General features: G+C 43.1%; 3 protein-coding genes across 9 annotated transcripts; 2 read left to right on the top strand and 1 right to left on the bottom strand.

Annotated features, from left to right (window-relative positions):
- The first annotated feature begins 904 nt into the window (after positions 1–904).
- spsb3b (splA/ryanodine receptor domain and SOCS box containing 3b) lies at positions 905–6,364 on the top strand. Of its 3 annotated transcripts, none has more exons than XM_085466026.1 (7): positions 905–992; positions 3,038–3,173; positions 3,664–3,844; positions 4,378–4,565; positions 4,664–4,766; positions 4,845–4,970; positions 5,791–6,364. In XM_085466026.1, the coding sequence occupies exons 1-7, from the start codon at positions 952–954 to the stop codon at positions 6,291–6,293; spliced, it is 1,278 nt and encodes a 425-aa protein (XP_085322152.1). In that variant the 5' UTR covers positions 905–951; the 3' UTR covers positions 6,294–6,364. The 3 variants fall into 3 exon arrangements, with proteins under 3 accessions (XP_085322152.1, XP_085322151.1, XP_085322150.1); XM_085466025.1 differs by having other exon boundaries at positions 3,005–3,173; XM_085466024.1 differs by having other exon boundaries at positions 3,005–3,173; positions 3,577–3,844.
- A 467-nt stretch (positions 6,365–6,831) lies between these two features.
- Positions 6,832–10,229, bottom strand: eme2 (essential meiotic structure-specific endonuclease subunit 2). 2 transcript variants are annotated; one of them, XM_085466028.1, is made up of 8 exons: positions 9,549–10,229; positions 8,835–8,956; positions 8,652–8,750; positions 8,434–8,558; positions 8,251–8,314; positions 7,674–7,789; positions 7,401–7,590; positions 6,832–7,324 (listed from the first exon to the last, which is right to left on the bottom strand). In XM_085466028.1, the coding sequence occupies exons 1-8, from the start codon at positions 9,967–9,969 to the stop codon at positions 7,169–7,171; spliced, it is 1,293 nt and encodes a 430-aa protein (XP_085322154.1). In that variant the 5' UTR covers positions 9,970–10,229; the 3' UTR covers positions 6,832–7,168. The 2 variants fall into 2 exon arrangements, with proteins under 2 accessions (XP_085322154.1, XP_085322153.1); XM_085466027.1 differs by having other exon boundaries at positions 8,652–8,753; positions 9,549–10,227.
- Positions 10,230–11,425: 1,196 nt separating this feature from the next.
- LOC146702952 (lysosomal dipeptide transporter MFSD1-like) lies at positions 11,426–22,924 on the top strand. Of its 4 annotated transcripts, XM_085466022.1 has the most exons (15): positions 13,349–14,486; positions 14,566–14,650; positions 17,821–17,924; positions 18,242–18,342; positions 18,438–18,547; positions 18,631–18,686; positions 18,789–18,932; positions 19,030–19,188; positions 19,270–19,385; positions 19,522–19,622; positions 19,806–19,917; positions 20,148–20,285; positions 20,424–20,563; positions 21,348–21,459; positions 21,556–22,924. In XM_085466022.1, exons 3-15 carry the CDS (start codon positions 17,834–17,836, stop codon positions 21,709–21,711), a joined length of 1,536 nt encoding a protein of 511 aa, XP_085322148.1. In that variant the 5' UTR covers positions 13,349–14,486; positions 14,566–14,650; positions 17,821–17,833; the 3' UTR covers positions 21,712–22,924. The 4 variants fall into 4 exon arrangements, with proteins under 4 accessions (XP_085322149.1, XP_085322145.1, XP_085322148.1 ...); XM_085466023.1 differs by lacking the exons at positions 13,349–14,486; positions 14,566–14,650 and adding an exon at positions 11,426–12,119; XM_085466019.1 differs by lacking the exons at positions 13,349–14,486; positions 14,566–14,650 and adding an exon at positions 11,426–12,125.
- The last annotated feature ends 297 nt before the right edge of the window (positions 22,925–23,221 follow it).

Raw genomic sequence — 23,221 nt, 5'->3', positions numbered from 1 at the left:
CCCATGCCCATGGATTTGATTTTCCTCTTTAGCGTTCTCTCTTTTTCTTAAATGGATCGTATTGAAGATGTGTTTTCACAATTCGTCTTTCCATTTAAAACACAAAACTTCGCCTGAATTGGACGTGCACACATTTTCAGCCTTTTTTTCTTTGTTTTTTGTAGACATACAGTGTGGGGAAAAATCTTAAATAGGAATGTGACGGGGGGCGGGGGGGCAGATGGGATATTGCACAGTGGCAGGAATGAGCAGCAGTACAGACTGAACAGTACAGAAGGTTTTCTTTTGTGGCAGCTGTTACAGTATTGCACTTTTTAAAAAATATATAAATATCAATAAAGTGGAGTGACCAGTGCAGATTAAACAGAGTACTTGTAAAGCAAACAGACTCCTGTAACGTCTGCCAGATGGTAATAAGGAGAAGAGCTTATGTGCTGGGTGGCTGTGCTCCTTGATGATGCTGTGTGCTTTACGGTGAAGACAAATGTCCTGAATGACAGGAAGCCTCATGCCAGTGATGTGCTCTGCTGCCTTCACCACCCTCTGTAGTGATTTACGGCTGCTGGCAGAGCAGCTTCTGTACCAAACTGTAATGCAGCTTGTCAGCAAGCTCTCAATTGCACACCTGTAGAAATTTGAGGTGATTTTGGCGTTCATGCCAACTTATTCGTCTCCAGGTTTGTATTATCAGCAACCCACAGATCAGAATCTGTTCAGTAGCAACAATCCCACAGCATGAATATACCCTATATATAATTAATATATAGTTATTATGCTTTATAAATACCGCAACTAGGTGACTACACAAACCAACATGAACTCCTCCTCCACACAGGTCTTATCCAATAAGCTGTGAAGAGGGCGTGGAGAAGTAATGTTTACTTCTGTCTTGTAAGAAGTGGGACAGATGCACGCTGCACCCGTGACACACTTGGATATAGAGACACACCAATGAGCCACTGCAACACAGTGAGCAGGAAGAGTACAGCAAGGTAAGCACAGAATTCCTGCTGGGAATGACACAGTCCTGTTGCACTGCCTGTTATATATGTGCTAAGATAAAGGATCTGATCATATTTAACGGAACGATTCATCGCAAGCGTTATGAAGTAGACAGCATTCCTTCATGAGGAAATGGATCAGATTCAGGTACATGCGTACATTTTCAGTAGTTTTAAACGTGCCTTCATTATTGCTGTGGCAGTCCACTGGCACCATACCTGTCCTTACATAGACTGACAAAGGAGCTGCTCAAACTCGGTGCTCCGGATGATGATGCATTTAGAGTAATGTAGGGTAAGGCCCAATTAAAATGAGACTGGCTCCAGACTAACTAATCTAAATTAATGGCACTCTCCTGCACCTGTTTGCAAAGCGGTAACCAGCTGTTCCCTGCAGGCATTAACCATGAGAGTTAACAACTCAAGATGTGTAGTTTTTAGCAAATAAAGGCTCTGGTTGTGGTTTGGGTCGTTAACTGTATGTTATTACAGGGTATAATAAGTCTGCTACTCATATTATTTTGTAAACAAGGGTACATTTCAGAGAGGCAAACGCTGCCATTGAGGCATGTGATTGTGCATTTGGTAAACAGTTTGAATAAGATTAGATTCGATGTTTGAAAAAGCACACACAGTCTGGTGATGTTCTGGTTATTGCATTTGTAATTACAGTGTTTTTAACGAGTAAAGCTGACTAAGAATGGAAACAGTGTTGTTGACAGCTTCATTTGTAATTGACTGCAGTCAGCTATTATTGTAGTCTCAATAGTGTGCGCGCATTTTATAGCTGTTTACTGGCTGCCACTCCTTGAGCCTGTTTCTGCCAGAGTTTCCAGCCTGTTTTCCTCCTCACTGTTGCCAAGTTCTTGCTCAAAGGTGGTCATATGCTTGTTGGAATCTTTACGTTACAGCTTGAGACGACTAGTGTTGTGATTTGGCGCCATATAAATAAAACTGAATTGAATTATTGCTCTGTTAACAGCCAAAATCACATGATACAAATGATATAGGTTTCTTATTTTAGCTGTAATTGCTGTTACACCTGACCCACTTATCAGTGGTCAGGTGACCCTGGGAGTCCTGTGAAGCATGGGGGTCCTGTGAAGCATGGGGGTCAGCTTTAAAAAGTCAAAGGCGTGCATGAAAACACATCCTGTTGCTAACTGTGGCATATGGGACAGATGGAAATAGAGAAGCTGACACAAAGATCATTCGAGGTGACTAGAAAGGCTTCCTCACAGTAAATCGTGCAGCTTGTCTCTAACTGTAATATCATATGTGGAAGTGAAAAATAAGGTCAGCAAACAAAACAGCTGAACTGACAGAGAGTAGTTTGGATTGACCTACTTTCAGTTGCCCTGCAGGTTTGTTAGAAACTGGTGAAATATGATAGCAGTGAGAGGTGGTTCAGACATGTTTTTGGGCCTGGGCCTTATTTTGTAGTTAAATTTAGATGAGTCAGTATGCTGCTTATTCCTAGACGACCCTCACCAGATTTTATACAAGGGGGGAGGGGGGGCTTTATATTAACTAAAGTGTCATATAATTATATAGTGTAGTATTAAGTGGACACGGCCCTGAAAAATAAAGGCATTAGACTACGTGTCCTTGGGGAGTGGAATGCTGTAGACTCTCGCTCATGCTTGCCTGGGAAAAAATAGATAACAGGGGACCATCTTCTAGTGAAAAGTTGCTGAAACGCTGTTGTTTAGACTTGAATGAGCGAGCTGGTAATAAAACTGTTAGGGGCACACCACCATTTTGAGATCCGCGGCAATGTGTCATGCAGGAAGCGTCTCTCTTCTAGAAGTATTGTGTAAGAGAATCAAAGTGTGAAATGATACTGAGCAGTGTGTTGTCTTCCATCGGATGCCTATGAGGAATCAAAAGAACTCGGTGAAGTGTTGATATTTAACAAGTACACGTAGAGTGCTAAGCAGGAGTTTAGCAGTGACTGCACTTGACATAAATAAGAAATACGTGGCCTCCTGTACTTGTGCCAGCTGGTCATCAGGTGCTGGGTTGGCTTTCCACAGAACTGCAATGCTAAGAAGAGGCAGAAACGGACGGGCTCGGCACTTGGCCTGGAGTCAAACCTGGCAAGAGACAGATGCCATGGCTGTGATCCAGTCATCAGACAGAGAGGAACAGGAGGGTCGGACAGTCACACAGGTGAGACTTTCCTGTTTGTGTTTACTGGAATATAATTGAAACTGGGCTAAATGGAAAAGTGGTTTCACTGGAAATGAAGAACTGTATCCCTGCAATGTGAAACAGAATAGTTCTATTTAGAGTAAGTACAGCTAGTTTTTCCACTTGGACTGTTCACTTTCTGGAATAGCAGTGTGTGAAATGTGGTCATGACATGACAGCATGCCCAGTACTTTTAAAGAATCTTCTAAGTTTACTTGCTTGTATGCATGACCTCACATCACTAGTGATACACAGTGTTCAAAAACATAGCACACAAGTTCCCGTCTGGCTCTTTAGATTGCAAACTTTCCCCTTTTTTTTCCATTCAGCCTTGGCAACCTATGTTGCTCTTTGATAGCAATTTGTTGTGATCCTGATTCAGCTCTACTGCTGGAGCTCACTGCCCCCCTGGACTAGGGCCACGTCCGTGGACTTACAGGATCCTGTTTGTAATGTTTGCGTCAACCAGATCAGTGACTTGGAGCCTGAGGTGGATTACCGGGCCGGGTTCCAGACTGTCTCTGAGGTGGTGGCATTGCCAAGCACAGTACCAGTGAAACGGGAGTCTTTCTTCCACTGTGACCCAGAGGAAGAGCTCAGTCCGCTTCTTGGCGTCATCAGTGACTGTCTCTATGGGGAGGAGGACAAAGGTGAGCAGAAGCTGATGAAAGACAGCATAAAGATGCATGTAAACAATATTATAATTTGGGCATGTTGTAGAGTCTTTATATGCTTACGGCTGTCTGTCGGGGAATATTAACACTATATTCATTCATATTCCAACTTCTGTGCATTGTAAAGGTGTGATTAGTGCCACAACAAGCTTTCACTATCAGTGTCATGTTTAAGGTTCAGGATGGTCAGAAATCAACATCTTCATTTATTTCCTTTGCAAACTCATGAACAGAATAAGAAGGCTGAGAGTCACGTACACACCGATAGATCTAACACGCTCATGATAAGCAGCTGTAACATTTACCCATTAAGATGTTACCATCTGCAAATTATACTGAGCACAGCATATAGCGGTGCCATGAAGTTTAAAGCTATTTGATCACAGATCCCTCAAAACTGCATGATGAACAGCCTTAAAGTGGCGGTAGATGAAAAGCCAAGAAACGTCGGTGTGCTTCGTTTTTGGAAGAACATCTGCCATAACTGCTCGTGCATGGCGTGTGTCCAGGTTTTGACTGGGTGTGGGATGACCACTGTAAGTCCTCTGGAGCCTTTCTGAGCTGTGACAACAGGAAGGTGAGCTTTCACTCAGACTACAGCTGCGGCACTGCTGCAATCCGTGGCAACAAGGAGCTCGCAGACGGCCAACACTACTGGGAAATCAAGATGACCTCCCCTGTCTACGGTACAGATATGGTGCGTAAGAGAAGCTAAAAGAATACTAAAGTTGTAACAAAGTGACCTGAACATGAACATTTTTAAAATGTTTGTTTTGTTTTGCTTTTCTGGTGTAGATGGTGGGAGTTGGAACTTCAGAGGTGAACCTGGAGAAGTTCAAGTACAACTTTGGCAGTCTGCTGGGCCATGATGAAGACAGCTGGGGGCTCTCCTACACCGGTGAGTTATCAGATATAATGACTTTGATTGATAAGAAAACAGTAAATAAAACAAAAATGTTTCTCTGTGTGTTCAAAGGTCTGTTCCAGCACAAAGGGGACAAAATAAAATTCTCTTCTCGGTTCGGTCAAGGCTCGATCATCGGAGTGCACCTGGATACGTGGCACGGCACCCTCACCTTCTACAAGAACCGGCACTGCATAGGTTTGTGTTTTCCTGCGTTTTAAGGATAAGTAGAAGCTTTATTTGTCGGTTGCAGTTGCCTGCAGCTGAAATGACAGACCTACTCGACCATACATAAAATATACAAACACTGGGGAGACAGGTCGGGCTAGGCAGCAAAAAAAAGGGATGGACAGTGAGATGTGTAACACATAGGGGCAATTCAGGAGAAAAAAAATGGTTTCTGCCCATGATGACTTCCAACAAGTGAGTCATCATGAGGAGAAAACAAAAACCTCCATAGCACATAAAGAAGCACAGATATCATCACACTGTAACACCATGAAACACAGATAAGCAACATAAGTGGGGAGGGTGGGTGCACCAATGTACACAGTGGTCATGGTCACTGCGATTATTCGCGCCTCCAGCTGAGCCGCTGTCTCCATCGGGTGGGAGGTAAGCATGGGAGGAGGCATTGGATCCGTGGAAGGGAGTGTGGTGAGTGCACGTCAGTATCAGTGTGCATGTGTGCGTGTCGGGGTGTGTGTCCTGAGTTCAGCTTGAGAAAGTGTCCTTTCGCCTGTTAGGCCAAGATCAACAGTCCGCAGCCTACGCAGGTGGCCTTGAGGAATAGGGCAGAGAGTCAGGTTGTTCTCGTTATCATATCTCTTGGAAGCATGTTGTTGTTCTCCTCGGTGTCAACCTTCAAGTAGCTGGCACCATCGGGGGGTGGGGGTATAGCCACATTAGAGATGTAGGTAACTGGTTTAGGGCGAACGGACTGCATCCATTTTTCAGTTAGTTACGTTTGTCTGCATATTCTAATAATCCCAATGGGCTCTGCCTGTCCTGCCAACAGGTGTGGCTGCAACAAGGTTACACAACAAGAAGTTGTACCCCATGGTGTGCTCCACAGCAGCCAAGAGCAGCATGAAGGTGATGCAGGCCTGCTATACACCCACCTCCCTGCAGTACCTTTGCTGTGCAAGGCTGCACCAAATGTTGCCGTGTTGCCCAGACCTGTTTAATGCCCTGGATCTGCCCCCTGGCCTGCGTGTCCTCCTCCACATACAGCTGGGCTGGGTCTTCAGCCTCAGCAGCAGCCCCGAACCCTCAGAGGAGCAGGAGGATTTCGGCAAGACGAGCCTGCCTTCGAGCCCCTGCCCCAACCTGAGCCCGGTGTCCAGTGCCTGTGCTTCCCCCAGCCCCTGCACCAGTCCGATTCCCAACACGGACCCTTACCCGTCACCTCAAACTCATTCCAGCGCTTGCTCCTGTCCCCCATCTCCTCCCAGCAGCGACTACGAGAGCTACTGCTCCGAGCCAGAAGATTATCAGTGCAAAAGGTGCCGTTGGACTTGACCACGTGGTCCAGCGGAGGAGATGTTTGACAAAAAAGAAAGAAAATTGGCACACAGCTTTTCTACTGTTGCCACAAATTTCTCCTTTTGTTGATCACAGAGAGATATTTTAGCTAACATTTGAGTGGATCGTTGCTTATTTGTTTGCTATGTAACAAGTATTTGTCTTCCACATAATGTTGAAATGAACAAGAACAAAGAGTGTGTGTGTGAGAGAGTGTGTGTGTGTGTGCGAGTGAGAGATGAGGCCTGCTGCCATTTAAAGAGGTTAGATTCAGAGAGAGAAGAGGCAAACAAAAGGTAAACTTCTAGAAAGCCGTAGACTCTGGAAGGAACAGAGGTGCTTTTTGATACTGTGAAATCGACTTTTTGTAAACGTGTTTTGTAATCGCCATTTTGCTTAAATGTCAAAGGTAGCTCTGCACTGCACTCTGCAGTTTTTTTTTTGTTTCATTTTCTATTTCCAGTTTTTGCTACTTTTCTTTATGGATTTTCTTACTCAGGTTCATTCTTTAAAATAAAACCAAAAAACTAGAAAGTGCCTGCTTCAGCTTATTTATTCTAGAAAGATTCATACATATACATACAATTTATGCAGCTTATATATCTCCTATTTATACACAAAAAGCTGTGCTGAAAAACAGTCATCACATTATTCCCTGTACTCCAGATTATATTCTGGTAATCTATACATTTAATCTGCAGGAGTTAAAATGAGAAGAAAAAGTGCTTTTCCTGGTAAGTAAATCTCAAATCCAAGGCATATTTTTAACTTGTAAACATCAACATTAACATATTAGCAGCCAAGTGGAGACAGAGCATTATCAGAAACCAGATTCGTCCTCGCTGATGTCTCCCGGTCTTCTTGCTCTCGGATTAGTCCAGGACCAGCTGGGGGTTGTGGGCTGTGAGGCAGCGATAGACTCGGGCTGAAATCTCCGGTCCCACGCGTCTCTCTTTGCCTCCGCTTTTCGCTGAGAGGCCCGCGAGCAGCCCTTTTCTGTCCTCCTCTGACCCCAAGCTGTTATAAGCCTAAAATGAACAGAACATATTACAGAAGAAGAGTTTTTCTTCACGCAAACCTTATCAGACCACAGCGTCTCCTCACCTGTAGCAGCAGCTGGGGAGATGGATAGGATGCGGTCACAGCAGAGGCCACAGCAGGGCTGACTCTGTTCAGCTGCTGGATCTGCCTGCTCCAGACCTGAATCAGGCCGGAGCCATCCTTCTCTACCCAAACCCCACTGGCCCATGAGCCATCCACGCAAAAGGGCAGTTCTGCTCCCTCTGTCAGGAGTCTGCAAGAGCACAAAGTGGAGGTTTCATTAATTCACAGTCAGCCGCTATACTGTCTATGTCAGGGCACAGAACTGTGGCATACTTGAAAGGGCGTTTGGACAAAGCTTTGGTGACAGCACAAACATGATCAGTGACCTCCTGCCAGCTATCCAGGAAAACCACGGAGATATTTTTGTAGAGCTGTAGATACACGAGAACCTGGAGATGAAAGCGTTTCAAAAAGAGAGAGAGAGAGAAAGCTATTTGTTATCCATCAAGCTTTTTTGAAGATGTATACGAGTTCAAGATTCAAAGTGTTTATTGTCATGTGTACAGAGAAATAGCATCTCTCTGTGCAATGAAATTCTTCCTTTGCTGTCCATACACAAATGCCAAGTTAGATAGGGTTGAAGGAACAAGACCAATAAGGATAAAAATAATGAAAGATAAATAAATAAGTACAACAATAAGTAAGTGAAGACAAGTGAGGTACGCAGATGTTGATGTAAATGGATGTACAAAGGAGCTTAATGTACAAAATGAACTTAGTGTGCAAAGTGTCCTGATGTGCAAATTGCAGTTGACGTAGGTCAGCTGTGAGTTGTGTGTACATGTGATAAAATTAGGAAGTAAGAATCGCAAATCCTTGAAAGAAAGACAGAGATTCAAAGCAAACTGACCTCCTCAATGTCCAGATGATCCATCCCCAATTTGTATTGTAGAGGCACACTGTGGGCGTTTGACCTGTTGGTAAACAATAGATCAGGTCATACAGTTTCCGCACTTTACTTATAATCAGAAAGTGGAGAAGTGAAGGAGCCACTGGGTAACAGAGGAAGTTAAGTATTCCCAGTTAAGCTGACCTGTAATCTGGCTCAGAGTCTGTCACTAACAGAGTGACCACCTTCTTGCCATCACGGTTGAGAAACTCCAAAATCGGACTCCAGAAAGACCCCACCCCCGTCTCCACCGCTTGGCTGTGGATAATCTGCGGAGTGGCAGAGCGCAGTGTGAGTTCGAGGAGCCACAGCTCCTTCATACAGTCAATGACACCATTACAACAGCTCAAAGGACTGCTTACTCTATTCACAGAGATCACTACATCCATGAAATCAGCCAGACTCAGGACCAGAAGCACCTGCTCTTCCTCCTCCACCACTGAGACCATGCCACCTTCTCCCTGCTAAAGCCAAAACAGTAATCCCTCACGGGAATCAACAAAAATGTAGCAAATTGCTAAATCTAGATTGAGTGAGCTGCCTACCTGAGGTAAATCTTGGGTCCAGGCGATGCTGCCAACGAGCTGCTCGCTCTCGATGCTGAACTTCCAGTCAAGGGAAACCAGAGTGTCCAGCAGGACGTCTGAGCCATCCTGCTGCAGAAGAACTGAAGAAAGATACAAAACAACACAGCAATTTGTGCGTTTTTGTGCATTATAAAGCCCACTGCCATCCCCGCAGGAGTCATAGTCAAGGAAAATGACATTTTTAAGGTGGTGCCTTTTAGGCTGGAAACAACAGCCATTACTTAAACAGTACTTAGGTAATGGTTCTTAAAGATTTAGACAGGCCCTTGCAAGGAGCATTGAGTCACTGATGTGGAACGTAGACCAGGATGGAAATGCAAGACTGCAGTTTGACTTTGCTGCACTTTTTCCCCCTTAAATTCAAACTGGACATCTTGTTATTGGTAATGACTGTGGAGTGGGGGCGTGAACGCTTTTGAGCTTATGCAGGGTGTTGAAGAAGTAAAGATGCCGTGGAAAACTGTATCGTAAACTAGAAATACAGAAAATACTCTTTAAGAGACAGGGATGGGATCATACATGGCACAAATACAGTCAACACAAAAGAGATCCTACCTGTGTCATTTTACATCTGCACATATTTATTTATTTATTTTTTAAAGTTGGCCCCAAATTGTAGTTGTAAAGTTAATTTCCGGCGACACCTGAAGGCATCCCTGTGTCCGTGTGTACCTGGGTGTATGCAGACAGTGATGCATTTGAGGCAGTTTTCTGGCCGGAGACTCTTGAGGGTCTTGGCTGCCTCTCTCCTCCTCTGCTGCTCCCGTCTCCTCTCCTCCTGCTCCTGGGCTCTGGCCGCTCTCTGTTTCTCTCTCGCCTCCTTCCTCTCCTTCACTTTCAGCCTGTCCTCTTCTATTTCCTCCTTACTGCGACGTTTCCTGGCAGGACTCGGTGTACCGGACCCACCTGCTGCTGGAGGAGCCAGAGCAGCAGACCCCCCCCTATTTGCTGCTGAATTGTGTGAACCCTGCTCCTGCTTTTCTGTGCTGGCTGTCTGGATGCTGTTATCGCTGCCCAAACCGGGTTTTGTTTCAGCGTCGCTGTCCTCAGACTCAGAGATTTCCCACGTTTTAGCTCTCCGTAACAAAGACATCTCACATGTTAGAGTCACAGCCGAAGTCCTTATTTGTAAAACCCTGAAAAAAACTTGGGAATATCTGAGTGGTACGGCATTGTTTGTATAAGCCCACGATGGTGTTCGATGAGGGACAAATCACCCAAAACTCGCGATACTTAGTACTGATGGGATTTCCAGCTCTTTTTAGAGAACCGTCTCTTTCGGCTCGACTCACTAAAAAGATTCGACTCTTTCGGTTCCCAGCCGACTCTTCAGGTTGTTTTGTTGCTTTAATTAATTTATTATTAACAACAATATAAAATTGTGCTCAAAAGGAATTACTATTGTAAAAAAAAGTGGTTTTATTTATATATGTTTATATATAAATATATACGGTGGTCCCTAGAGACAAAGCACTACAAACTCCAAAGCATGTACAAACTCCAAAACACATTTCTAGCATTAACTGAACTTCCAAAACAGAGCTACCTAGATCACTTAAATTACACAATTGAAAGCATATGTGTATTGTTTGTGTATTTATACACAAGCACTCATATAGATTCAAATAATTAAAAAAAAAAAAGTTCATTTACCTGTTACTACCACACACCAAATCCGGTCGTTGGTACTTTCTGGCTTGTGTAGCCACTAGGATCCTAGCATCCTAGAGCACTTCTGTTGTGGTTTGTACGTGTTTTGGAGTTTTTATGTGTTTTGGTGTTTGTACATACTTCGGAATTTTTACGTATTTTGGAGTTTTGACGTGTTTTGGAGTTTTTACGTACTTCGGGGTTTGTACATGCTTTGTCTCTAGCGCCCACCGTAAATATACTTTAATTTATTCACTCCACATAAAAGGTAATAAATAAATCTTATAATACTAAAAACAACTATTTACATTTCTACTTTTAACCATTTAAATTTTCAGCTTTTTCCTGTGAAACAAATTAAAAGTGAAACAACACAAAACACTGCAAACCACAACACAATTAAATATAAATTAAAATATGAAAACAAAAAGAGCATGCACATTCTGTAAAGGTCCAGTTTTGTTTATTGATCTAAGCCTGAACAGCTACGCATAGTGTCCAGTAGAGTAATTTGCAGCCCTTGGAATGCGGAGCGAGGTACATGTTTTAAGTTGTATTTCTTTGCTTAATTGATATTTTGTTGTATTTTCTGCTTTATTTGAGTTCATATTTGTAATAAGCGTCTAAGAAAATGTATTTTGTGTTTCTGTTTAGTTTTCACGGTGCATTGGCGCACCTGGCGCACTGTTAGATTCTGAATGAATCTCAAAGTAAAAATTACTGCACCCGTCGAGGCTCTCTCTATTTCTTCCTTGGTCCGGGGGACTGCTACAGTGAAAACTCGATCGCTGAGTGAAGGCTACTTGCTAGCTCCCATGCCAGATGAGTGCAGCCCGTGCCACGAGCTGGGTCCGTGTGTCAGCTGTGAGAGATTTCTACACCAGTCAAGATCATCTTTGCTTCGTTGCCTACTGTTAGGTATTTTAGTACCATGGGAGCATTTACTGGATATTGTTTTATAGTGACATTATGCAGGAAAACTCTGTCATTCAATAAGGCCCCTTTGTTTTAGTTATTTTTCTCTTTGACCCAAGAATTGATGTGTGAGAATCACAGGCTGGTACAAGGTTGAAATACCACAGAGATCACTCCCTCAGCTACATTAGTTTCTTAATCTTTTAGACGCCTGTTGAAGGCCAAATGGTTTGTTTCAGATTTCACTAATGAAAGAACTCTTTATTTTGTGCCTTGAAAATATGTCGCTGAGATCATCACAATTGTAGCTGAACTGATAAACTACACAAAGGATGCTTCTTCACCCATGGGCAGGAAGACGCTGCCTTATCTTGGTCTGTACTGGTTTAAACTGATAAATCTGCTGTCTTGGGAAGACAACCTGAAGCAGTCTCTGTTTTCTTGTTCTCCCAAGCTGCTCCCGAGCTCGTACTAACACGCTGAATGGCATGCTTGAATATTACTTGAGAATATATTTGACTGTGTTACAGACTAAGGGACATTCTCTGCTGATAGGTGAAGGTACATTCTCTGCTGATAGACGTCCACGCCTTGGAGGAAGTCGATCCACGGATTAGGCCCTGGAAACCGTTTCCTTCACCTACCTCCCCTTTGAACTCTGATGGTCACTTTACGAAGGTGCAGGTATTATGCCCATTAAGGACTTTGCTGATAACAGGACTCTGCACTCTAATTCAGAATTACTTGCCTTAAATATTTTTGTGGTTACAGCCTTAAAGGTATACTGCATTGCACTGAGTAATTACAATCTTTAAATTGTATGGGTTTATTCTTCTTGAAAGTAACGTATATCAGCGGTATTTACAGTTACATTTTGTCTAATATGTGGGTGCTAATCTGTTTATTTATGTGATGTAAACGTCTGATGTGAGCATTGTTTCCAAAAGTAACACTCACGTAAGTTTAAGTCCAGACGTTATCGCATAGAGCAACATACACATTACAGTAACAAAATGTTGAACGCTGCTGAAGAAGCCGACGACTCAGAGCAACAAGGAGTAAGATCCAGCAATCGTGAAAGGCATTTAACTGAAAAGGGTAAAGAAATGCAGGAATATGAGGCAAAGAAAAATGAGAAGGCATTTAACAAAGCTTATGACACTTGGAAGAAGGCAGCTAAAGAAATCAGAACAAAGCTGAAAACTTTCTGCTCACCTGAAGAGCTAAACAATGCCAGTCATGACATAAGAGACAAGCACGCTGTAGTACAACAGCATTATGAACCCGTTCGCCGCAGCCAATCCATGACGCCCGACATTGTTAAGCGAATGGATGCTTGTGCAGTGCTTACAACTGACATTTGTGAAGTTGTTGCTAAACGACAGGAAAATATCGATCAGCTCTTTAACGATCGCCTTGAAAAGGAAAGAGTACGAGTGATGTTAAACAAAAGGGACTATGGTTCTGTGTTTGGTGATACAAAAACTGAAACGTCGTTCCCAGAGGGTTCAGTTGCACGCTCAAAGGCAGATTCTACTGGCAGTCGTGAGGTGGAAGCAGAAGCTGAACTTGCAGCCAAAGTGGAACAAGCAAAGGCCACACAAGAAATATTGGCACAGGAAACCAAGATCAGCCAAATGGAAAATGAGTGGAAAATAAAGGAAGTGGAAACAAAGGCAAAGTTGGAGGAGGAAAAGACTAAACTTCAACAGTTAAAGGCAGACAGTGAAGTGAAAGTAGCAGCTGCACGAGTAAGAGCCCTTAGCGCTCAAAATGACATTGAAAGCCATGATCAAGTCTCCTGCTACAACTTAGAAAATTTCGCAAATCTCCCCAACAGCGCACCACGGCTCTCTTTAAATCCACAAGCACCAACATTTAGACTAGGGCTGCCACAAACGATTATTTTGATAGTCGACTAGTCACCGATTATTTATGCGATTAGTTGACTAATCAGATCATCATCCACTGGACGTAAAACTACAGCTTATTGCACCAGCAGCATCTGCTCTTATATAACTATCATTAGCTTACAGCTTTAAGCTTTTAAGGTGCTAACTAAAAATAAAGACAAGATGATAGTTTATTCAATTTTAATGAAATTTGCAGATTGTTTCGGTGAAGTTTAATAAACTCCTTGCTATCTAAAATATAACAGGACAACGGAGTATATTCTCCAGCATCTCACACTTCTGATAATCAGCTGTCTGCTTGACGTTTATTCAGCTGTGTAAAAACTATAACTTTAATCTCAGACAAACCGATTTACTCAGGAACAAATAAAATACAAAAAAAAAAAAGCCAAACAACAACATTTTTAATTTATCTAAGTGACTCATATATATTTAACCTGAGTAGCGAAAGACGGCGGTGGGTTTGAAAACAATTTGCCGGGAGTCCGGTGTTCTCACCGCGCTAGTGACCTAGCCCCCGGCTAGCTATCGAGCTAGTGGGTAACAGACGTCTCCGAAAACGTCGGAGCGCTTTTGAAAATATGTGGTGTCCTGATAAACTGAGCCGATATTTGAGGTTTACACAGCTACATTCTCGGCTGAAAATATGTTAAACGTTTATTTTGTGACCCAGAAAGAATAATAAGAGTAATATTAAAACTAACTAGCTGCCGCCATTGTTGGAAACTGAGCTGGGCCGCGCTATGAATTCTGGGACACAGCTGCTTCTTCTTCTTCTTCTTCGGGGTTTAACGGCAGCTGGCATCCTTGTACATGCAGTGCTGCCATCTTCTGTTTCAGTCCGTTATTACACTCTTAAATCCTGCTACTTATTCCTGCGTCTTTTGGGATCTTACAAAGCTTCAAACGACGCGTCGACTATTAAATTAGTCGTCGACGATTTTGATAGTCGACGTAATCGTGACTAGTCGACAAATCGTGGCAGCCCTAATTTAGACCTCACAATACTACTCCAGAACGTGAAGAACTTAGCTTAGTTCAAGCCCTCGCTAGCTCTCTTACCCTAAACAGGCTTCCTGTACCTGAGCCCACCATCTTTAGTGGCGACCCCCTAAAGTTTATGGATTGGAAGGTATCCTTTATGGCACTAATTGGTGACAAACCTTTACCTGTGTGTGAGAAAATGTTGTATCTAAAGAGCTATCTTGCAGGTGAAGCACGAAAGGCAGTAGAGGGATATTTCTTCCGCAACAGTGAGCAGGCATACGCAGGCATTTGGAGCGTTTTAGAGGAAAGGTATGGCAGCCCATTTGTTATCCAAAGAGCCTTTAGGGCTAAACTCACAAAATGGCCTAAAATAGCTGCCAATGATCCTAAAGCACTGAGGGAGTTGGCAGATTTTCTCCAAAGCTGTGCAGAGGCTATCCCTCAAGTCAAAGGCCTAGAGATCCTTAATGATTGTGAGGAAAATCACAAGCTTCTAAGAAAACTGCCTGAGTGGATAGTGCAGAGATGGAGCCGCATTGTGGTGGAGGAGCTAGACAAAAGCCAAGACTACCCCAACTTCGCTCGCTTTACAAAGTTCATACAAAATGAAGCTAAAGTAGTTTGCAATCCTGTTGCCTCACCATTCCTAATAAACGAAAGGGCATCAGAAGAGCGGCATGTTAAAAGAGCGAAGGCACTCAGTACTACCATCCAACCAAAGTCTCCACCAATCCCAGTATCTACTTCTAGACCTAAACCCCCATGTTTGTTTTGCAAAGAAGAATCGCACGGCATAGCTAAGTGTCCTGCTTTTGCAGCGAAAACTAGTGATGACAAGAAAGTTTTCATTCAAGAAAATCGTCTCTGCTTTGGGTGTTTGAGGAGGGGTCATGTAACCAAAGAATGCAGAGGACGTCACTCCTGTAGTAAGTGTGGTCGGCGTCACCCCACCTGTCTACACACAGAAAGAGTGAATGAACCTAAAGAAAAGAAAACTGAGGATTCTAAATCCCCAGATGAAGGTGCAAACAAGGAAGTGCATAATGTTATGACTCATGTACTAACAAGGAAACTATCTTCCACATCCAGCATAGTACCAGTATTTGTGTCAGTTGCATCTGAGCCTGAGAAAGAAATACTTACATATGCCCTGCTTGACACCCAGAGTGACTCATCCTTTATTTTAGAGGATTTGGCCTCAGAACTAAATGTAGACGCCCAACCAGTGCAGTTAAAGCTTAGCACCATGACTTCCGTCGACACAGTCGTTGCAAGTAAACTTGCCAACAACTTACAGGTGCGTGGGTTTGATTCTGAGACTCGTGTCCGAATAGAACACGTCTACTCTCGTGACTTTATCCCAGTTGACAAGTCTCATATCCCTACCAAGGAAACTGCACTTCAGTGGCCACACCTTGAAGGCTTAGCTAACAAGTTACAGCCATTACAGAACTGTGAAGTAGGTCTATTGATTGGTTATGACTGCCCATCAGCACTAGCCCCCCTAGAGATCGTCACAGGCAAAATAAACGAACCTTTCGCACAAAGAACCCTACTAGGATGGAGTATTATTGGTTCTGGTAATCCTCACCTAGACAGAGAAGGTAACCAGAGTTATGTGCACAGGATCACAGTCAAAGAAATGCCCATACCATCAGCCACAGAAGTACTCAAAGTCCTAGAGACTGACTTTAATGAGAGAAACTATGAGGATAAGTATGTATCACAGGATGATGTTCGCTTCATACAAATCCTCAGTGATACAATAAAACAAAGATCAGATGGGCACTATGAGATGCCGCTTCCCTTCAAGGGCAATGATCCACCAGCGCTTCCCAACAATAAGAAGTTAGCCACAGTCCGACTGCAACACCTGAAGAAAAGGCTAAAGGCTGATAAACAGTATCATGAACATTACTGTTCCTTTATGAGAGACATTATCAGCAGTGGTGATGCAGAATTAGCACCTCCTTTGTCTGAAGGCAAGACTGCATGGTACATCCCACACCATGGGGTATATCACCCGAAAAAACCAGCCAAGCTAAGAGTTGTCTTTGACTGTTCAGCAAAATTTCTCGGTGTCTCATTAAACGACACTCTTCTCACAGGTCCAGATATTATCAACTCATTGGTGGGGGTACTCTGTCGTTTCAGAAAGGAAAATGTAGCCATAATCTGTGATATCGAGAGAATGTTCCACCAGTTCTCTGTTTGTCCAGACATGCGCAACTATCTGAGATTTCTGTGGTGGCAGGATGGACAATTAGACAAAGAACCCAGAGAATACAGAATGGCTGTACATCTATTCGGTGCCAGTTCATCCCCTGGATGTGCTAATTTCGGCCTGAAATATTTGGCACAACAGTACACAGCAGACTATCCTAAGGCCTCAGAGTTTGTTGAACAGAACTTTTATGTAGACGATGGTCTAACTAGTGTCCCATCAGTTAAAGAGGCACAAGAACTCATCACCGAAACACAAGCACTTTGTAGACTTGGCGGTCTACATTTGCACAAGTTCAAAAGTGATGCGCTTTCCCAGCTGGAACCCTCAGACAGAGCAGACACCACAGAACTGCTTGATCTCAAACCTGACACAACAGCTGAAGGCCATGTGCTCGGCATCCAGTGGTCAATCAAAAATGACACTTTCAGTTTCAAAATAAACACTAAGGACCAACCTCCTACTCGCCGGAGCATACTGTCAGTGATCTCATCCCTGTACGACCCACTAGGGTTCGTAGCTCCCTTCACCTTAAGAGGCAAAGGTATCCTACAGGAACTGTGTCGCAGAGGCATTGAATGGGATGACCCCCTTCCTGACAACTTACGCTCACGGTGGGAGGACTGGAAAGATGGGTTGGAAAGACTAAAATCAAAGGTTGCACTGCCTCCACCAGGAAAGTTTGTGAAAGAGGACTTATATGCAAGGAAACGTTGGCGCAGAGTCCAGTATCTCACTGAGCAGTTTTGGAGTAGATGGAAAAGAGAGTACCTTCTGAACATATCTATGAGACAGAAATGGCACCTACCACGTCGAAATCTTAAAGTCAATGACATAGTCATTATCAAAGAAGACATGCTTCCCAGAAATCAGTGGCAACTGGCTCGAGTGGTTGAAGCTCCAGAAGAAGATGACGGTTTGGTCCGCAGAGTCAAGCTTCAAGTTGGCGATCGAGGCTTAATAAAGAAGCAGGGAACAGCACACAAACCTCACGTAGTTGAGCGACCTGTTCAAAAGCTTGTAGTTCTATTAGAAAATAACTAATTGATGTTTCAATCAATACTGTCACATACTGTACTGTACTGCAAATTTGGGTATTAAGTTGTTTAAATGTACTTACAAAAATAAATGGCCAACATCAAACTATAATCAGTCCAATGAGCAGTACAGAACCCTGATTGTAATTTATATAATGTTTTATTTCTCTAGGACACCTGTAAGTTACTTAGCAACAAACACATACGTTTCTGTCCAGGTGGTTTTAAGATATGAGTTTCCCAGTATCAGCCACAGAAGAAGCGGCTATGATTTTTGACGCTGTTTCTACAACGAAAACGATGGCGCAGCCGGCGGAAAAAGGTACGTCTCACTGCAAAGTTAATTATTAAAAACACAGCAAGTCAGCACAGATTACTGATACGAACCAGACCTCTGCTTGTGACCCTGAACACGCTTCCCTAAAATCTCAGCATTTTATACTTCCACTGGGATTACAGAATTACATACTTTTTTCTCCTTAAAAACAAGCTAAAAACCAAAACGCACAATAGCGCTTTGTTGAAAGCCAAAAATGTCCTCAGACATAAAGACAAGTATTTGTTATATTGATCTGAGGCTGTTGCCTTTTTAAATCACCTGATGTTGCCCTTTCTTTATTGTGCTTCACTGTCTTGCAGCATACTATTGCTTTGTGGTGCTCTTCTTTAACTGTCTGCTGACCTTTGGGTCCTACTTTTGCTTCGACATTCCCAGTGTGTTACAGGATCAGTTCCAAGGGGTGAGCAAGAGGCAGCGCTGCTTACAGATCGCATCAATATTGCACGACTTGATTATCAGCAGGGAAAGACTGATGTTGTTTTTAATGTTTGACAGAACCTGACGTGTCCCAATGCGACGGTGATCAATGGGACAGTGGACTGTGTGGAGGGACTGGGGATGACCCCTCAGCAGTACAATCTTCTCTATGCCATCTATGCTTGGACGTAAGCACGTTAATGCATTGATTTCACTGTGAAAATGCAGAAAAGTGGCTTATCAATGAGAAGCTTCTCTCTGTTATCAACAGGAATGCAGTAGTGGTGATCCTGGCTGGATTCCTGATTGACAAATTAGGAAATCGCTGTAAGTTTTGTTTTATGTTTTCTCTCTGCATGGTCTGCAGTTATTTTTAATCTACTGACAGTAAAATGATGGTACAACCATTTCTTTTGCTCCTCTTTGCAGTCGGTGTGTTTCTCTTCTCTTTTCTCTGTGTTTTGGGCTCATCGCTGTTTGCTCTCGGCTCCCACTTCAAGGGATCTCCCTACTTGCTGCCGCTAATGCTCACCGGCCGTCTGCTGTTTGGATCAGGCAATGGATCTCTGATTAGTAAGTTCTCTTCATGGATATGAACAAATATTCTCTGCAGCATCGCCTTTGAGGAGCATTTCTTAACCACTCAGTTACCTTTCTCCTTCTTCATTAGTTGTTCAGAATCGCATCACAGCCTTCTGGTTCAAAGGGAAGGAGTTGGCTTTGGCTTTCAGCCTGACCCTGGCCCTCTCGCGGCTGGGCTCGGTGTTGAACTTCTTCCTCACGCAGAAGTTTGAAGAAAAATATGGCATGCAGTGGACACTCTGGGGTGGTAGGTGACGAGTGTGTAGAAATCTCAAGGCTTATGGTGTGGTGCCATGTGACCTGGGTTTCTTATGTTATTGTTTCTTAGGCGCACTGTTGTGTGTGCTGGGCTTCACTTCCGCTGTCATTGTCAGCACCTTGGACAAGATTGGAGTGAGACAGCTGGGTCTCGATGGAGCCATCCAAGAAGAGTCTCGCAAAGTGGTACGATCAATATCCTTTAATAATAACAACATGCATACATAACACTGAAGATTAAAACCTTAATTTTTCAGTATTATGGACACACTAGTGATCTGTGTGTGGAGCATCATTTATTGTTGTGTGTTTTTATGTGTAGAGGATTCAGGATGTGAAGCTCCTGTCAGTAAGATACTGGCTGCTGGTTCTCACCATCATGTTCTTCTACAACGGCGTCTTCCCCTTCATTGCTGATGCAAGGTAGAGTTCTCAACATAAAGTGTGAGCATAAAGACTTGTACATGCAGAGCTGCTTTCAGAGTCATCCGTGAAACTTAAACCTGCATTCCTCTAAATACAACAGCACGTATTGCAAGTGATACTAGTGTCACAAACATTTACATCTGTCTTCTTCTTTTTTCTTTTTTTTTTTCCATATCCCAGCAAGTTCATCCAGGATAAGTACAGCTACTACAGCCAGGAGGAGGCAGCTTATATTGTGGGAGCAGTCTATGACAGCTTAGTGGTCCTCTCAGCCATCGTGGGCATTCTCATTGTACGTATCTTTAATTTAAACCCAAATCTTATTCCTGTCTTCAATTCAATTTTATTCATACTGCACCAGATCAAAACAACTGTCCCTGTAGGGTGCTTTATATGGTATGCTAAGACCCCCCATGAGCAAGGACTTTGTGACAGTGGGAAGAAAAACTCCCTTTTAATAGGAATAAACCTTCATCAGGTACAGGAGGAATCTTGAAACACTCTCGCTGTCATGCGTTCCAGGATTATGTGGGTCTGCGGGGAGTTTTTGCATTGGCGAGCGCCGTCTTCACGCTGCCCGTGTTTGGACTCCTGGCTTTCACTTTTGTCCCTCCTCTGGTTTCAACCATATGGCTGGGAGTCACCTACTCCTTTGCTGCTGTGAGTGCGGATTTTTTTTTTTAAATTCATTTTTGATAAATAAAATCTTAGACGTCAGAGTTAAAATGGTAAATTATTACAATGAATTAATGTATTTTCTAGTATGTTAAACTTGTTGCTGCCTGTGTGGCATTCCAGGCCAGCATGTGGCCGTCTATTCCCCTTGTCATACCTCAGGCAACTCTGGGAACTGCCATGGGCCTGGCCACCTCCGTACAGATGTTTGGGGTCGGGATCTCCAATCTCATTGTTGGACAGATACTAGGCACCAAGTCCAGGTGGGGAGAACCTGACATTAGAATCTCATTGCAGTGCACTTGTTTAGAAGGTACCATGAAAGCTGCAGCAATCGCTTCAGAGTGTCGGGTCAGAACATTTGTTAATGTTCACATGAGTGTGGAACAAAACAGCAGAGTCCAAGTTGTCGTTCTTCATATTTAAAATTGAGAAGTGTGTGTGTGTGTGTGTGTGTGTGTGTACAAAGCATAATAATGCAAACCAGTTACACTTCAAATTACATCATACACATAAAGATACAGCTGAGCTGTACTCAAATGCAGTATATAAATAAATAAGCTGGCATATTACTTCAGACTGGTTATGTAAACCTAAAGTCAGATAATATGAATTAACACACATACAGCTATGCAATGAAAGCAACTTCACACTATTTAACATCCAGTACACAGAGCACAGAAACAACAAATCTCTCTGCTAGAAGCTAGTCAGTAATAAAATCTGTTATGTTAGCGAACTGCCACTTATGCAGAACCTCATTTAAACAGAAGCACAAAGAACTGCTCATATGTCATCAAACACGCTAAACATGGCTAAACAAAAACATGACTAAGTGAAGTACATCTTTAAACATACGGTCTCATGAGCACACGCACTGTCAGTTGTTTAGCTGCTGTTTGTCTCTGAGATGAAGCTGCCCACATGCACACCTATGGTGCATTCAAGGGTACATGGGAAATCCCACACACAATTCTACCTTTTTGTACAGCACTAATTGTCCTTCCAGTCTTGTTTAGCTCTGCAGTTTCTCCATTTGTGTTGCAGTGAAACTAAGATCCCGCTGTGGCGTTGGCAGAGGATGATGATCTTCATGTTGGCCAACACCATCAGCTGCATTGTGACCTCAGTGCTGCTTAACATTGTTGATCACAGACAGGTCAGACATCTGAGGTTACCTCATTTGGTTACCTCATGACTTTATTTTCTCGAAACACTATCAGCAGAAAGTTAATGATGCCCCCCACCCTTACAGGACGGGATCCTCAACAAGACAACCAAGAAGTCAGGGCAGGCACAAGAAGGCTCCAAGAACTCGGGCGCAGAGAAACTTGAAGTGAAAGCCGCTCACCCAGGCAGAGGAGAGGAAGAGCCAAATGAACAGAAAGGAAAAAGTGCACACTTTCTTTAGTAAAGTAGAAGTACAGATACCTGGGTTAAAATAAAATACTCAATTAAAAGTTGAACTACTGAAGCAATTTTTTTACCTAAGCAAGAGAGAAAAAGTACAGGCTCTGAAATGTACTCAAAGTAGGCAAGTAAAAAGTTCTTGAAGGACAATTCTACTGAATTGTCCTTCAAGAACTGTTAAAATGACAATCAATCTAATTGAAACAGCTGCATGTTACAGATGTGGCCTCAAAGATTTGTAGTTTAGATTTAAAAGCACTTAATGTAATGAACTCAGTCATTTTCCATTCGTTCTGCAGTTTGTTCCAAGCTAAGGGTGCTAAATGAACAAAAGCTCTCTTACCAAATTCAGTTTGGGCAAATATACCATTTATACTGTCTTTACACTAGACAGTATAATGTTGGAATTCAGTGAATGAATCTAAGCATCACTACTATAAAGGGACTGAGTAAGGTGCTGCTGAAATGGTGGTCAGCAGTATTTCTCATGTCAGAGATAACAGAACTACCATTAAAGTCAACCTCAGGTCCTTGGTCGCCTCCCTGACTGAGATACTTCTTGCAAGAAAAGCATGTGAAGAGTCCTGCCAAATCAAAAGGTCTTCTACTTCAATGTTCTTTAAGTCAAAGTGTTCCTGAATGCTTCTGAAGTCATTTTGTAAGCGTGGATTTTCTTCGATGTCATGTTATTCGTCTTCACATGCAGTGAATGAGTAACTACCATCTACTTAGGTATGTGTCTGCTTGTTTGTTTGTTTTTAAGCAATATTTAACTCATTACCACAGGTTGATTTCACTCAGGTTATTAAATGACAGATTTTCATTTATTTGACTTTATCTACAGGACATAAGTAGATAATTCAATTTTAAAACACATTTTATCTCTGCTGAAATAGCTATAATAACTACTGCCATGAATAACTGTGTGGACATTACTGCTGTTACTAAATCATGTTATATACACTGAACAAAAATATAAACGCAACACTTTTGTTTTTGCTCCCATTCCCCATGGGATGGACGTAGAGACCTAAAATTCATTCCAGATACACAATATAACCATCCCTCCCAAACAGTGGTCACAAATCAGTCCAAATGTGTGGTAGTGGGCACATCTGCTATATTGAGATAATCCATCCCACCTCACAGGTGTGCCACATCAGGATGCTGATCTGACATCATGAGTAGTGCACAGGTGTACCTCAGACTGCCCACAACAAAAGGCCACCCTGGAATGTGCAGTTTTGACTCACAGCAAAATGCCCCAGATGCCACAAGCAATGAGGGAGCGTGCAATTGGCATGCTGACAGCAGGAATGTCAACCAGATCTGTCGCCCGTGCATTGAATGTTCATTTCTCAACCATAAGCCGTCTCCACAGGCGTTTCAGAGAACATGGCAGCACATCCAACCGGCCTCACAACCGCAGACCTCGTGTAACCACACCAGCCCAGGACCTCCACATCCAGCAGGTTCACCTCCAAGATCGTCTGAGACCAGCCACCCAGACA

Source organism: Copadichromis virginalis, linkage group LG8, assembly GCF_057382275.1.
Source record: "Copadichromis virginalis isolate Kocher_CV1m ecotype Utaka linkage group LG8, C_Virginalis_male_GT1.1, whole genome shotgun sequence".
Lineage (NCBI taxonomy): Eukaryota > Metazoa > Chordata > Actinopteri > Cichliformes > Cichlidae > Copadichromis > Copadichromis virginalis.
Note: the sequence above shows the minus strand (reverse complement) of the source record. Positions and strands in the feature narration are given on the sequence as shown.

Excerpts from the sequence above, each read along its gene's own strand:
- spsb3b (XM_085466024.1), top strand. The coding sequence starts at position 952 with ATGAGCCACTGCAACACAGTGAGCAGGAAGAGTACAGCAAG. Across the intron at positions 3,845-4,377 it reads CTATGGGGAGGAGGACAAAG|GTTTTGACTGGGTGTGGGAT; the intron begins GTGAGCAGAAGC and ends GCGTGTGTCCAG. Across the intron at positions 4,566-4,663 it reads CTGTCTACGGTACAGATATG|ATGGTGGGAGTTGGAACTTC; the intron begins GTGCGTAAGAGA and ends TTTCTGGTGTAG.
- LOC146702952 (XM_085466023.1), top strand. The coding sequence starts at position 17,834 with ATGAGTTTCCCAGTATCAGCCACAGAAGAAGCGGCTATGATTTTTGAC. Across the intron at positions 18,933-19,029 it reads AGGCAATGGATCTCTGATTA|TTGTTCAGAATCGCATCACA; the intron begins GTAAGTTCTCTT and ends CTTCTTCATTAG. Across the intron at positions 19,189-19,269 it reads GCAGTGGACACTCTGGGGTG|GCGCACTGTTGTGTGTGCTG; the intron begins GTAGGTGACGAG and ends ATTGTTTCTTAG.
- eme2 (XM_085466027.1), bottom strand. The coding sequence starts at position 9,969 with ATGTCTTTGTTACGGAGAGCTAAAACGTGGGAAATCTCTGAGTCTGAG. Across the intron at positions 8,754-8,834 it reads GGACCCAAGATTTACCTCAG|CAGGGAGAAGGTGGCATGGT; the intron begins GTAGGCAGCTCA and ends TTTTGGCTTTAG. Across the intron at positions 8,559-8,651 it reads TAGTGATCTCTGTGAATAGA|ATTATCCACAGCCAAGCGGT; the intron begins GTAAGCAGTCCT and ends GCCACTCCGCAG.